The following is a 14,697-nucleotide window of genomic DNA, read 5'->3' as shown; positions in this document are numbered from 1 at the left end:
TTTCTCCTCAACAGGTAAAGTTAGGCATGCTATTTGGAAAAATCTATTTAAAATCAATGCTAGTAAAAGTTGATTAGCGATGCTAGCCCTGGCACAAGTAACGAACTGTGCAGACACAGTAAACATCTCAATTTTAGAGCCATGCCGACAGCAACTTGTAAACAGAACGAAGAAAAGAAATAAACGTGTGCATGCTCTCTCGTGCACACGTTTAATAGGCGTTACCTCTTGGGAGCAGGTAGGGTGTTGCGCAATTGCATTTTTTTTTTAAAGTGGAGAGGGCGGTTCTTTCGGGAAAATCTTCCGCAATACCTTTAACAATAGTTTCTTTTAATGAACTTTTCTGAAGTTTACAAACCAAAGTTGGTAGTTATTATTTTAATGGCTACTGACCAGGTTGTGCATACACAGTCCCCACATCCAGTTTGAAGGTGCCCACCAGGGTGCCACTTCTTAGAAGGTTCTTAGAATGTATAACCTTAATTTTAGCATGAAAAAATAAAAAGGTCACTTAAAGAGTAATTCAAGAACGTAATAATACAACATATAAATTTTTTTACACATTAAAGAAGGAATTTTGGTTTTAAATGCACAGCATTTATGATAAATTAATGTATTTTATTAAATGTCATAGTTTGAGAACCACTGCCTTAGAGGTACATACTGTTACCTCAACAATACATATCTCAGGGTTCTCACACCTTGGTTCCCTTAAAATTCAAGGACCTTTCAAGGACTTTCCAGGTCCAACACCCTCAAATTCAAGGACAATGTGGGTCACATTTCAAGTGAAAGCAAGGTTACTGTCAGGACCCGTCAGAATCATGTGTTAAATTATATCTAGTCTTTGTGTTCGGGGTCCTGGCAGTACCATGTTCTATGTGGGAGATGCATGGTTTTAGTATTGAATTATTCTGACCACGCATTTCCCGGGTCTCGTCACTTTTTACCCGCTCCCTTACTTGTCATTGATTTCAGCTGTGTCCCTCATTAGTTCTCCCTATTTATTGTCCTTGTGTTTGCTGTTCTGTGCTTGTGCGTCTGGTTACTATCCTTGTCGTGTTCCTGTGTCTTACATCTGTGAGTATTTAGAATATTTAGTCTAGTCTGTTATATGTAGTGTAGAGTTTATTGTTGGTTTATGTTTAGTTTAATGTTAGTTTAGTGTTGCGTTCATCCTGTCTTGTTTTGCCCCCTCGTGGGTTTTGTTTTCCCTGTTTTGTTAATAAATTACTTATTTTTTGTCACGTCTGCATTTGGGTTCGTTCCTTGTTATATTCCTTACAGTTACATTGTGTTACCTTTTAAAAAAACATTGTTACAGTTTCTTTTCGAGGGAACTCGCGCTGCGTCACTGCGTTGATACTTTGGGGACGCCTCTAGGGGTAAGTGCGTCTGAATGTGTATAATAAATTCAACCAATGGTGAGGTTTAACGACAAAGACGGGGTGACGCAGGAGCCAGGAAGTATATCGCTATCAGAAATATTGCCAAAGGAGGCGTTACAGGAACGCAGGAAGTGTGGCAAGGGAGATGCAGCGCCTTGTTCCCTTCTCAGGGAACAACAGTTACATACGTAACCAGAGACGTTTTCATGTGTCAAACACAACTATGCAAAAAGGCATTTGGGTATGAACCAACATTCACATACAGAAGATATAAGCATTTAAAGCGAACAGTTTAGCACGTGTGCTTAAAAATTCTAGAAATTTTATGATATTATCTTGCACTACAGGGAATAATATGGATTTTCTCCAGAAAACTTCTTGCATAAAATAGATTCAAGCACTTTCAATAACCTGTATATATATTTTCAAAAACTTTCCAGGGCCTTGAATTTTTTCCCCCAGATTCACAAACTTTCAAGGATTTCAAGGACCTGTGGGAACCCTGATATCTGTACCAAAATGGTACATATTAGGACTTTTTTTAAATAAATAGTCCCATTGACAACTTTTGTACCTTCATTTCTGAGAGTGTATAACTTACATTTTAAAAATGTTGGGTTGTTTCAACATATGGTTGGGTAAAATATGGACAAAGGCAACTTTTGCTTTAATTTACCTAACATATGTCCCAATATGAGTTGAAACAACGCAGCATACTGTAGGTTAAACACAATGCTTGGGCTTATCCATCTTTTACCCAACCATGAACTACAACAACCCATGCAGTATTTTTGAAAGGGAATGCTCTGAGTATCAAATGTGTACAGTCAGTCCTGAGAGACCAAATCTACTTACCGAGATCTTTAGTATTTTGTCAAACATGACATCTGGAGGCACGTGGAAGTCAAAGACAAAGTACTGTTGGAATGAAGAGAGAACAGAATAAATTAACAGACATAGACTAAACAAAACACTTGCACTACAGATATGAAAAATATAAAAAATATATTGTTTATCATATATAATGTGGCTGTAATGCAGTCCTGTCCTACTTTCAGTTATATTTTGGAATAGCAACTATTATGTAAAAAGTACATCTCATTACAGCAGAACTCTTGTAAAATGAGATTCTTAATTGTCTAATCTGATCCACATTGCAAACTTCAGTAAACAATCTGCCTTATATAAGAGAAATCTTTTGATCAGATGACGTAGTAAAGTGTAACCTCATTGTAGTAAGGGCAGTTTGTGGACTCTTTCATGGAAGTGTACTTCTTATCCTCTCCGATTTCCACACACACCACAGGGTCCATGTTCAGACCAATCAGCTGACGGGCCTCAATAACTGTAACACTGATCTGCAAGACATTTTTCATTGAGACATAACAAATTTAAATAAAACAAAGAGCTTAGAAAATAGATTTTCAATATGACTGAAATAGAGAGTAGGGGGTCATACGAGTCAATTTGTTTTAAATTGAAATGTATACATCATCTAAAAGCTGAATAAATAAGCTTTCCATTGATGTATGGTTTGATAGGACAAAATTTGGCTGACATACAACTATCTGAAAGAGTCTGGGGGTGCAAAAAAATCTAAATATTGAGAAAATCACCTTTAAAGTTGTCCAAATGAAGTCCTTGGCAACACATATTACCATAATAAATACATTTTTTGATACATTTATGGTTATAAAATATTGTTTTCTATTTCTACATATGATACTGGTAATGACTGGTTTTGTGGTCCAGGATCACATATGATTTTATTAGTGTAGAAGATGGTTACAATAGTTAATGTTGCTTTAGGGAATTAAATAAAGATTTGCTATTCAGTTTGATCTCAGATTAAAAGGACAAATGCCGATAATTTCAAAGCTATGTTTGGTCAACAAAGGGAGAATGCTAACATGTTCTCTTTATGCTGTATGTGCAGGCATCTATAGTAATTTAGATATAGTAATGTACAGTTCATATAAGATATCAAACAGCTCTTACTCTTCCTGTTTTGCTGTGTTGGTGCAGTGTTTATTACACTCCAAAGGAAAATTTTCATAAAAGGATGATTTAAACTCAATAAACTTCTCTCCAAAAAATTACAGAAACTGGATACCAGAAGCAAGCAGGCAATAATAAACTTATTGCTACACTGCTTATAGTAAGTCTGCAAATTAGACCCAAAAGGCATAAAAAAGCAAAACCCAAAAGTTCCAACTTCCAGCGAAAAAAGTATACTGCTAGAGAAATAATGATGCACTGACATAGCACTTGGTGTGAAATATGGACAAAATTACACGGTGTCAGCACTGAAATGAATTTACAATTCAATTGCTCAATGCAACAGCCATGCAAGAGGACAATTAGGCTAAACATCAAAAGCTTCTCTTGGAAAATACATAGACGCTCAAGGCCTGAGTTGTTTATTCAGGACAGCTCTGTATACAGTATTCAGGGCATTTAGCAGAACGAACACATCAAGGATAAACTCTAGCGGTTCAACACGCCTGGTTGCCAATTAAAGTTTTTGCAGTTTTTGTTTGTGTGAATGTTATTCAGTTTTATGTGAATTAATTCCCACAATAAAGTTTTCCTCAATGTCTTTTTTCATTTGTGTTTCTTTATACCTGATAATCCACTGGACGTCCTGAGCTTGCCTCCATCTTGATGTCAGGCTTTGATCTGAAAAATATGAAATAATAATTAAACAATGTTAAACTCAGAAAATGTCTCAGTTACGGAGACGTTACGTCGTGAACGACGAATTGGGAACTCGCTCAGAGGGACCAATCTGCTTCGATAACTACTAAAACGCCAATGAACTTGGCATTGAGATATTTGCATAATGCTGGCGCCGCCCCGCCAGGTGCGTATATAAGCAGCAGGTGCAAATATGGAAATTAGCTTCTTTTCGCTGAGAAAGCCGGGAGAATGTGAACGGCCGTGACAGCAGGGAGCAGCACCTGTGGCGACGAGACGTTCCCTTCAGGGAACGAGGGTTACATCCGTAACTGAGACGTTCCCTTTCAGTCGGTCACCGACTGAAATCCCTACCAAAACGCCACTAGGAGCTGACCTCTTCCAGTGTCTGCAAAAAGCCCTCCGATTCCACTTAAGGAGATGAAGAAATATGATTATGGCAGAAGGCCGGGCACTAGATGTTCCTTAAACCCCACAGAAGTGCCAGCGGCTGGGAAGCGCCCTACCTGAGCGGGATAGGAATGCTGCGGAAGCCACCGCCCCTTTTAAGGGCTAATGGTTGGCGAAAGACAACCTTGGTTGATAAAGGACAGCCGTGGCTGTGTAAGCAAAGCAGTGCTCTGCTGAGGGAAACGTGGGCTAGTAGGATTAACCCCACGGAAAATACTCACAAAGGAACCCCGCTTAGGGAACGCAATGTGGAGCCCGAGCCAGACACGTAGGTTCGTGAGGATACAGCTAGTGAGAGGCTGACAGCCAATGCTTCGCAACATAGGCTGCCAAGGCAGCGGAGGAAGAACAATATAAACCATTGTGCATTTTTGTTTTGATGGCCTTCCATACTGACACTTATTGTGAAGCACCAGTCGGAGGCTGCAAGCCGACTTGCAAGTCTACTCTCCGTGCTCCCCCTGATGAGGAAAGAACACGAGAGGATACAGGCTCGATACGAACACTGTAAAATCTAATGAACGTATTAGGTGTCGCCCAACCAGCAGCTCTGCAGATGTCTGTTAATGAGGAACCACGAGCGAGAGCCCACGATAAGGCAACACTCCGTGTGGAGTGCGCTCTCAAATTAAATGGGCAAGGAATACCCTGCAGATTATAAGCCAGGGCGATAGTATCAACTATCCAATGAGACATCCTCTGCTTAGTGACAGCTTTCCCTTTCTGCTGACCACCATAACAGACAAACAGCTGGTCTGAGGTCCTGAGGCTTTGCGTGCGAACCACGTAGAGTCGCAGTGTGCGTACAGGGCACAACAAAGCCATGGTTGGGTCTGCCTCCTCCGGTGAGGGTGCTGGTCGTCTGGTCTCAGTGGGGGGTTGTGCGGAGGCAGCCGCCGCAGGGGGCCCTCGGCGAGGAGCAGACGGGGCAGCCGGCGCTGGAGGGCAAGATGCAGGCCGCTTGCGCTGGGGCATGAACTGGACGATCACCTCCATCTGCTTCTGGGCGGCAGAGAACTGCTGGGCAAAAGACTAGACCGACTCGCCGAAGAGACCGGTCTGGGACACTGGAGCGTCTAAGAACTTGTTCTTATCCGCACCTGACATGTCCGCTAGACACAACCAGAGGTGGCGTTCTTGGACCACCAGCGTGGACATGGCACGACCAATCGCCTGCGCTGTCACCTTCGTTGCACGGAAAGCCAGATCAGTGGTAGCCCGGAGCTCCGAGAGGACAGGCGACTCGTGTCCTCCCTCGTGCAGATCCCTCAAGGCCTTCGCTTGATGAACCTGCAGCAACGCCATTGCATTTCAGGGCTGAAGCCGCCTCTCTGCATGCCTAGTGGGCAGCGCCCGTTAAACCGGACGACTGTCTGCAAGCACGGGAGCGGTGGCCGGACACAGCTGCATCGCGACCCCCTGCTCCATGGGAGGGATCCCCGTATAACCCTTAGCGGCTCCGCTGGTGAGGGAGGTGAGGGGGGAGGGCTGAAACGGCCGCAATCTGGTAAAAACAGTGACTTCCAGGTTCTAGTTAGCTCCTCGTGCACCTCGGGGAAGAAAGGCACTGGAGGAGAGGGCTGTGAAGCCGGGCAGCTCCGAAGAACCAATCATTCAGACGGGACGGTTCGGGCTGAGGGGGGTTAACCCACTCTAACCCTACGGTCTCCGCCGCTCGAGATAGCACGGCCACCATCTCAGGATCAAACTCCGGCGTCGCAACCCGACCAGAGGGAGGAAGGACGTCGGGATCCACATCAGAGGGAGGGGGCCCACCCTCGGATGTTGCGGATGCTGTGGACCCGGAGGGAGGCACAACAGATTCTACAGACATCGTAGAACATGACGCTGCAGTCTCCATTGGAACCTCTACCAGCTGTGGACGAGGAGGCTGAGAGCCGGAGGACAAATCCCCCGGCCGGTTCAGCACAGTGATGCGGAGGTCATCCTTTGAGAGCCTCACAGCCGCACCGTGGTGACGCTCGACACTCGCAGGACGTGGGTTGCGTTTTTCCCGGAGGAAAGACAACCGTCTCTGCAAATCCAGAAGGGACATGCTCTCACAGTGAGAACACTCGATGCCCAAGCATGAGAGACAACGATCGTGACCGTCCTTTGGACCCATGTACTTTCCGCACCCAAGATCGCATGGACGAAAAGCCATCCTGAAAAGGATGCTGATCTTCAGATATACGAAAGAGTGGCTGCCTTTAACAAGGCACAAAGCTCTCCGTATCACTCTTTTAGGGAAATTCACTCAGATGCTCAGTTGATGATGCACACAGGGAAAGGCAACACACACACTAAACTCAAAACAAAAAAGATGCAGAGTCGTGGAATACGGCGAAGCGTCCGCTGTGGTACTGCTAGTCCAACCAACTTCAGCAATTGATCCCAACAGAGTAGGGTAGCTTCTCAGTGGCAGACACTGCCGGCTTTCGAAGCGAAAAAGCTAATTTCCATATTTGCACCTGCTGCCTATATACGCACCTGGCAGGGCGGCGCCAGCATTATGCAAATATCTCAATGCCAAGTTCATTGGCGTTTTAGTAGTTATCGAAGCAGATTGGTCCCTATAAGCGAGTTCCCAATTCGTCGGTCACGACGTGACGTCGTAGTGACCGACTGAAAGGGAACCAAAGATTACTTTGTGATGGAAAATGTGAGCTGGGAGGAAAAATATAGCTTTTGCATTTCTCTGAGAAAGTTTGGGTTCTCCAAAAAGTATCTTGCATTCTTATGTACTTGAGTAATGTGATGGCTAAGGCCACACTAATCAAATAAGTTTATTTTGTTTTTCTTTTGAAAGTTGTTTTCTTTATTCTGTAAAGTATTTTGTTTTGGATTGGCAGGATTTTGTTTATAAATTTCATTTGCAAGGGTTATTTTGACCCTTAATACATTTGCACGATATATTGTTTATATTAATTCTCTAGCTAGAGTGCACGCTAGTAATACAAGCTTAAGATTTGGGTTTTTCATATTTTTATTTTATTATTCTTTCCTGTGGTTGCGCCACGGTTCATGACTGCAGTGTAAGTCGGAAGTTGTCTATATAAAGTATTTTTTTTAAGGTTTGATATATGTAGTCTTTAAAGGGGACATACTATGAAAATCTGACTTTGTCCATGTTTAAGTGCTATAATTGGGTCCCCAGTGCTTTTATCAACCTAGAAAATGTGAATAAGATCAACTCAGCAACTTAGTTTTGGTAAACTATTCTTCACAAGGATGTGAAAAAATAGGTCATTGAAATTTGGCTCCCCGGTGATGTCAAAAGGGGATAATACTGCCCCTTAATCTGCACTATCCAACAACGCCACTGCCATTAATACAGAGATCAACTAATTTGAATGTTAAAGGACACACCCAAAAAGGCACATTTTGGCACACACCTACAAAGTGACAATTTTAACTATCATAAATTATCTATAAAATATTTTGAGCTAAAACTTCACATATGTACTCTGGGGACACCAAAGATTTATTTGACGTCTTAAAAAAGTCTTGTGAAATGCATTTTTAATTTTCCTTTTTATTTTCATTTGACAATATCTTGTGTTGATTTATTAATTTAGTTTTTTTTTTATTTTGCCCACGCTATTTGAAATGTATTGGTTTCGGCAATTAGCAGGAAGGGATAAAGCTGTGGTCTATTGCGTTAATGACTTGACCGATCCTGGGGAAAGAACGCGAGATAAGGTTCTAATTATAGACGTTTATTTCATGTTTCTCGCTTGTGGGAAATATTTTTAATTTGAAAAGTTATATAATAAAGTGTAGTCAAACAAGACATTTAATACCAGCAGTAGCTCCTGTGTTTCTATTGGCAAGAATTTTCACAAGTAAGATTTCAGTCATTTTCCTCATCATTTTCCATTGATCCTTCAAAAAGTGACAAGGATCAACTTTAAGGATCAATTTCCAAATGTCAAAATGTACAGTTGTAAATCTGACCTTTTGTTGGAGACATTAGTAGTTACGGCAGTAACAGAGGCCAATGAGATGGCATCAGGGTCCAGCCCACAAGCCATACGCATGGCCTTTCCATCCAGATCTTCAGCATCCAAAATGGCTGGATCTTCTGTGCACCAGAAAACAGCTAAATTGAGATTGCCTATTCAACCTACTTCAGTTAAATATACCCAATAAATTTCACCTGTCTGTGTACCAAATCCCTTGAAAAATTGATGTTTGTCAAGGAATGTTTCCTACAGTATTTATCACCTATATCATGTCAATAATTGTTGCATATTACTGTTTTTTTTATAGTAATATCATTTACTTTATAATTGAAAAGTCTGTTGTTTTTGTATAATAAACAATTTTGGTACCATTAATCACCACTTGATATGTGTTAGATCTGGTCTTGACACAAATCCATCTAAAAAAACACTTTTGCTACCCAAAATGTACGCAAGATCTGGTTTGACAGGCTACAGGACTTCCTATAATGACATCAGACAATTACATTTTTCTAAATTACAAAAAATATTTTTTTTGTAAGCAAGATTTACCTCCTTTTCTGTGGTCATCTTTATTGGCGCGTGTTCTGCCCAATTTCATGGCTGAAAACACACCTTTCCCTGCTCTGTAATAGAAAGCACAAATGAGGGAATGAATGGAAAACACTGTGTGAAAAAATTGCACTGTGATTCATTTTCCACTGTACTTCTGAGGTTCCCAAATGCTGAATAATTTATTATCTAAAGCAATAAATACCAGTTTGTTTCATAGATATAAAAAGCAACATGCCATCTGGACACAAGTATCCAAATTGTTCCAATTTACAGGCTACAAATGTTTTATATACCAGTCTCGATTTGTATCTGTAATGTTTATTTCACATTTCACACTATGAGAATGGTGTCCACCCTACTGTAACATCTCCACTGGACCATGAAAGGTTTTCCCATGATGGAAAATGTTGCTAATATCTATCATTCAGACAAGACATTCGTTTCAACAGCGAGACCCCTTTCACAATAGAACCAATGGTATCCAATAACTCTGCACTGATATTATGGTGATTAGATATCAGTTCAACTACAAAGGCTGATGATGTCACTGGTTGGCCGGACAAATGAGGGTCTTTAATTATTCAACAAGATGGGCACAAACCTTCAATTAGCTGTGATCTGTGGATATAGATACTAGCTCAGTACAAGATGAAAGAAATCTTTTATTTCCTTTGAGCAAATAAAAGTTCACAGAGTTTTCCAGTTTTGGAAGAATTACATAAATCGCATATATAAAGTCAGCATCTCTGATTATGTGACAAGGATGAACATTATGCTGTAATTTAGTCATTATTTGCACGTCAGTCTGATATTGGATGTGCATCTATTAGAATCAGTTTTTCTGTTTGTAATAATCTCATTGTTATACTGAAGACAAAGTCCAGACAGCTTGCAAGCTATAATCCATTACCATAAATCATTTGGTAAGGTCCATTTTCCAAATGGTCAATTTTTTTTTATCTGAACAATCAGACCTTAACATACAGTAAAGTTACATCAAACAAACTAACTAAACTAAAATTAAACTTGACAGACAGTGAACAATATGTGTTTTCAGCTGTCACTGGAGGGGTAGCCTTTCAAAAACTATACATTTGTACCTAAAGAGTGCATATTAGTACCTCAAAGGTACATATTGGTGCCAAATGTATACACATAAGTAACTAAATGCTACATATTAGGACCTTTTAAAATGTTATTACCATCCCAGTGACAACTTTTGTAACATTTTTTCTGACAGTGTATGGTGATGCAAGTGTCATGACATCGGTGGATGATGACATAGATGACAAAGATTGAAAATGCAAGTAATTACAAGATTTCCGTCAGGGCGAATAAATTTTTTTAATAAGTTACATTCAAAATCTGCTTGGCCTAAAAACTAGAAAGTGCACGCTGGGGAAGATACTTCTGAATGAGCATTTTTCCACAGATTAACCAAGCTTATGAGCCACAGAAGAGAATAGCAGATAAACGTCTTGTAGACAAGATACTTACCATATGTTGACAATCACCAGTTATTGACCAATGTGTCTACCGAAAGCCCCCAGGGGCGGTGAGTGATGTATTCCTGACTAAAATGTGAACTATATGTCCATTTTTAGTGTCTAGTTCAGATCCAAGCAACTAAACACACAGGAAAAGAGACACTGCTTGCACTGAAAGGGACGTTCACAATAAAGAGAGAACATGAGATGATGAACGGTATAAGTGAAAAAGAAACAAGAGAGTATGCGACCACATGCGCACACACATAGACACAGGTGCACACACACACACTCACACTCTCACTCTCAAACTGTTCATTGGTACACTAGAAGTTAAGCTATTATTATAAAAAAAAACTAGTTTCAAATTTTTGAAATCTATTATTAATAATACTTTAATACTTTTAACCAATCACGAATCTGCTGCCTAGCTTTCTGGGGTTAGCCAATGTACAAACTGACAGCTATTATATGAGAATTAATAACAGTGTTCATCTTGATCACCGGATAGCTCAAATATCTATTAAATACTCTAGAACATACTAGTCAGGTCCTTTAACCTTGACATTAAATATGGTTCATTTAAACAAAATAAAATAATGGGGACAGGATTGTATCTAGACAATTATTTCTGATGAAGTAACAGGACACTAATGAGATGATTTTCAGAGCGTGATGGGGTCAGCTCGGTTTAATCAAAAGCTTCACTTCAGCGGTCAAGTAGAAACAAGCAGCCCGAGGCTACAACCTAACAGCGCGAACAACCCTCTCCTGGTCCTTCAGAAAAAACAGCAGGGAGAAACTGAATAAAAAAGCAAAAATAGCCTATAAAAATGTTGACATGGCTCTGCATATTCAGCTAGTGTTTCAGCACAATATTGTTCTGTCTATACTGTAGGATTAAATTTGTTATTTCTGATTTGTAGACACTGCCAGTCAACAAAGCTCGTGAGAAAGATAAAACGTTACCTGTATGCAGGTAATGAGTTTGGAAATTCACTATTAAAAAAATAAATCTCATGGTTTATGCCTTAATGTCAATTCTTTCTTAAAATAATCGTGGAGCTCAGATGCAAAAGCCGCCAAACGGCACCTCAATGGGATAATGAATACGCTGAATGGTCTCGGCACGTTTTGTAAGTTCATCAAATACTTTCCCTTCGAATCCGCTTAATCCCGGCCTTAGGCTGTTAATAAATGCCTGTATTTATAAATACCTGTTTGTTGGCAGAATCCATTAAAAGTCTGATAAAAAAAATACTAATTTACAAGAAAACATGTGAGATGCACTTAGAGGGTTTTGCATCTGAGATCTCTCCTAATATAAAATTTCATTGCTAAAAAACAATGGTGTAAATAAGTAAACTATCATATAGAGCCTGTATTAACACATATACAGAAAGACACAAAGAAAAATCAAACGTCAAATTTGAAATGTCTTGGCTATACTTGAATCGATTCTTTTGAAGTTTTCATAGTAATGAGCTTGCTTAAAGGACAAGTTCTGTATTTTACACTTAAAGCCCTGTTTTCAGATTGTTTATGATGAAATAGAACGGTTTTGACTGAAATTTGAACATATGATGCTGGCCCGAGAATTTTCGGGTGCCTGTTCCATCACCTCCCACCTCCACAACGGCTGCACAGGTGCACCGGAACAATCCTTCCCAAAATGCATCAAACCCTCATCCACAAAGACGCGAAACTCACCGAGTGGTCAGGGGCGTTCACCGACACGCTCACACAAAAATCGCTGCAAAAGATGCTCTCCAACAGGTTTTATCGTAGTTTTTGTCCAACTCCATTTACTTGTATTAGATTTGCTGTGAGGTACGGTATTACTCCGCGCCGGGAACGGTGTTTGTATTCTTGCAATTGGCAAAGGCGGATTATTGTCACCAACTGGACTGGATTGTCTATTATTCAAGCTCTCAAGGAAGAATATACGGGTGTGAGGCGTTTGGAAAAATAGATCCACAAGTTAACAACGAATGCTAAAACACCTGTTGGAAAGCATCTTTTGCAGCAATTTCCGTGTGAGCACACCAGTGAACACCCCCGACCACTCGGTGAGTTTCACGTCTTTGTAAACAAAAGTTTAATGCATTTTAGAAAGGATTGTTTCAGTGCACCTATACAGTCATTGTAGAGGTCGGAGGTGATACAACAAACACCTGAAAATTCTCGGGCCGGCGTCATGTGTCCAGATTTCAGTCGGAGCCGTTCTGTTTCATCATAAACAATCTGAAAACAGGGCTTTAAGTGTAAAATACCAAACTTGTCCTTTAACATGTAACTATGTGTGTACGTGGGGTTAGGTCAGGTGTCATTCATATTTTATGAGTGAAGATGAGAAGCTGGGATCAAAAGAAAGAAACTCAGCATTATTTCTAAACATATCTAGCACTTACTTATGTTTGACTAAACTGCTTTAACAACTCTACCAAGATATTCTTTTGATCACTGATGAGGTTTTCTTTCTTCATTACAGTCAGCATCCTAACATAATAACCAAAATATTTCTTACAGATAACTCATTGTCTTTGGTGGTTTACACTGGAAGCATTACACCATAAATGTAATGGAGGCCAGTTAGTGTGTGAGAGCTGTAGAGTAAGTACCCCCCCCCCAAAAGACGCTAAGCCTTTAGCGTCCTTGTTAGAGCACCAAACTCCCATGCCGGACCAATCACCAATCTGAGTCCCACTCAGGGTGGGTTCGACAACATAAAAATTCACACAAACTGCTAAATAATTAATTCAACACTCCATTCAGCAAACAACAACTTTATCTTTTTCCATGTGCTGGCCAAGAAACACACTTTCTATTCTATTAATTCTTAAAAAGGATAGTTCACCAAAAATGTTTTGTCTACTTAAATCAATAAAATTTTTTTAATTATTTACTCATGATATTGTATTGCACAGTCCCAATTTACTTTCTTTCTATCTTTCATTCTAAGACTTTCTTTCTTCTTTCATGTTTTCAATTGTTTCCAATGGAAGCTCGATGCTTTTCAAAAAAGCCAGCAGCTGGCGTTTGGTTTCCGCGCTGCAAGCCAGCACTCAACGGTTGTTCCGCACTCATCGCTGAGCACCGAGAGTTGAAGAGTTCTGACACGACTGTCCAATCACAGTGGAGAAGGGGCGGGATAAATATCACAACAACCAACCGGCACAAACCGACAGCTCGCTCACCTGTAGCATTGTGTTTAATGGTGCAGGTACTTTTAAATGACCATAACTTGCTCAATTTTCTACCGATTTTCAAACGGTTTGGTTTCTTACAAACGTTATTAACATGGCTATAATTCTGGATGCTTTAACATGATTCATGAAAATTATTCATTAAGTATGCAGTGTCATAGGTACATCTCTGACGTTTATAACCAAACCGTTTGAAAATCAGTAGAAAATTGAGCAAGTTATGGTCATTTAAAAGTACATGCTCCATTAAACGCAATGCTACGAGTGAGCGAGCGCCCTGTAATTAGATGGCCGCCAAATGCGGACGTTTCACTCAATTGGCCAGCAGCCCGAGCAAGACATCTAGCCTTTATTATACATATCTATGGTTTAACGACTGAAAACAAAGCAGAAGTATCACAGCAACCAAAGCGCTCAGCTGAAAAAAGCTGGCAGTCTGTGTCCGTCTGGCGTTTTCAGCCACGTTTAAAAGCATTGGTGTGCACATCCCTATTAATGATTTTTCTGCTTGCTTTCAACAGAAGAATGTAAGTCCTAATGGTTTACCAATGTGATTAAAGTATGATTTTCTTGGTTGCCCCTTTAAGTAAATGTGTTTGGATAGGTTTTTGAATACTATCGGCATTATTTATTGGTATAAAAATTATGCCTATTTTCACAAATGTCAGCACTAACACAACATCATTACATCCATGAAAAGTCCTGTGTGCTATCTCGTCAGCATGAATAAATATGAATAAATCCCCAACAATGAATATAAACAGATAATAATGGAATGCAGTGAAAAGCACCGAAGCACTGATGATAAATAATTTATCTGGACTGTTTGGGAGACCTTGGTGACTGAGGTAAGTTTCACTGGCTAGAAATACAGAATAAATGACATTTCACTCGTTCTGTCTGAAACACACTATTCAAACTCTGTTTAAATGATTGATTAGGACAAATT

The 14,697-nt window shown here is 40.2% G+C and overlaps 1 protein-coding gene across 19 annotated transcripts in view; it reads right to left on the bottom strand.

Moving 5' to 3' along the window:
- The window catches only part of otofa (otoferlin a), a 94,450-nt gene that overhangs the window by 32,966 nt on the left and 46,787 nt on the right, over positions 1 to 14,697 (bottom strand). For all 19 annotated transcript variants that reach the window (XR_012358659.1, XR_012358660.1, XR_012358661.1 and 16 more), the window contains exons 6-11: positions 9,053 to 9,126; positions 8,493 to 8,619; positions 4,013 to 4,067; positions 2,615 to 2,746; positions 2,244 to 2,306; positions 394 to 478 (exon numbers count right to left, since the gene is read on the bottom strand). Coding sequence is in view for 16 of the 19 variants with exons in the window: in XM_073856125.1 (XP_073712226.1) it covers positions 394 to 478; positions 2,244 to 2,306; positions 2,615 to 2,746; positions 4,013 to 4,067; positions 8,493 to 8,619; positions 9,053 to 9,126 (536 nt within the window). In the remaining 3 variants the exon portion in view is untranslated. The remainder of the gene's footprint in view (positions 1 to 393; positions 479 to 2,243; positions 2,307 to 2,614; positions 2,747 to 4,012; positions 4,068 to 8,492; positions 8,620 to 9,052; positions 9,127 to 14,697) is intronic.

The sequence above is a fragment of the Misgurnus anguillicaudatus genome, chromosome 18 (genome assembly GCF_027580225.2).
Source record: "Misgurnus anguillicaudatus chromosome 18, ASM2758022v2, whole genome shotgun sequence".
NCBI classification, from domain to species: Eukaryota; Metazoa; Chordata; class Actinopteri; order Cypriniformes; family Cobitidae; genus Misgurnus; species Misgurnus anguillicaudatus.
Note: the sequence above shows the minus strand (reverse complement) of the source record. Positions and strands in the feature narration are given on the sequence as shown.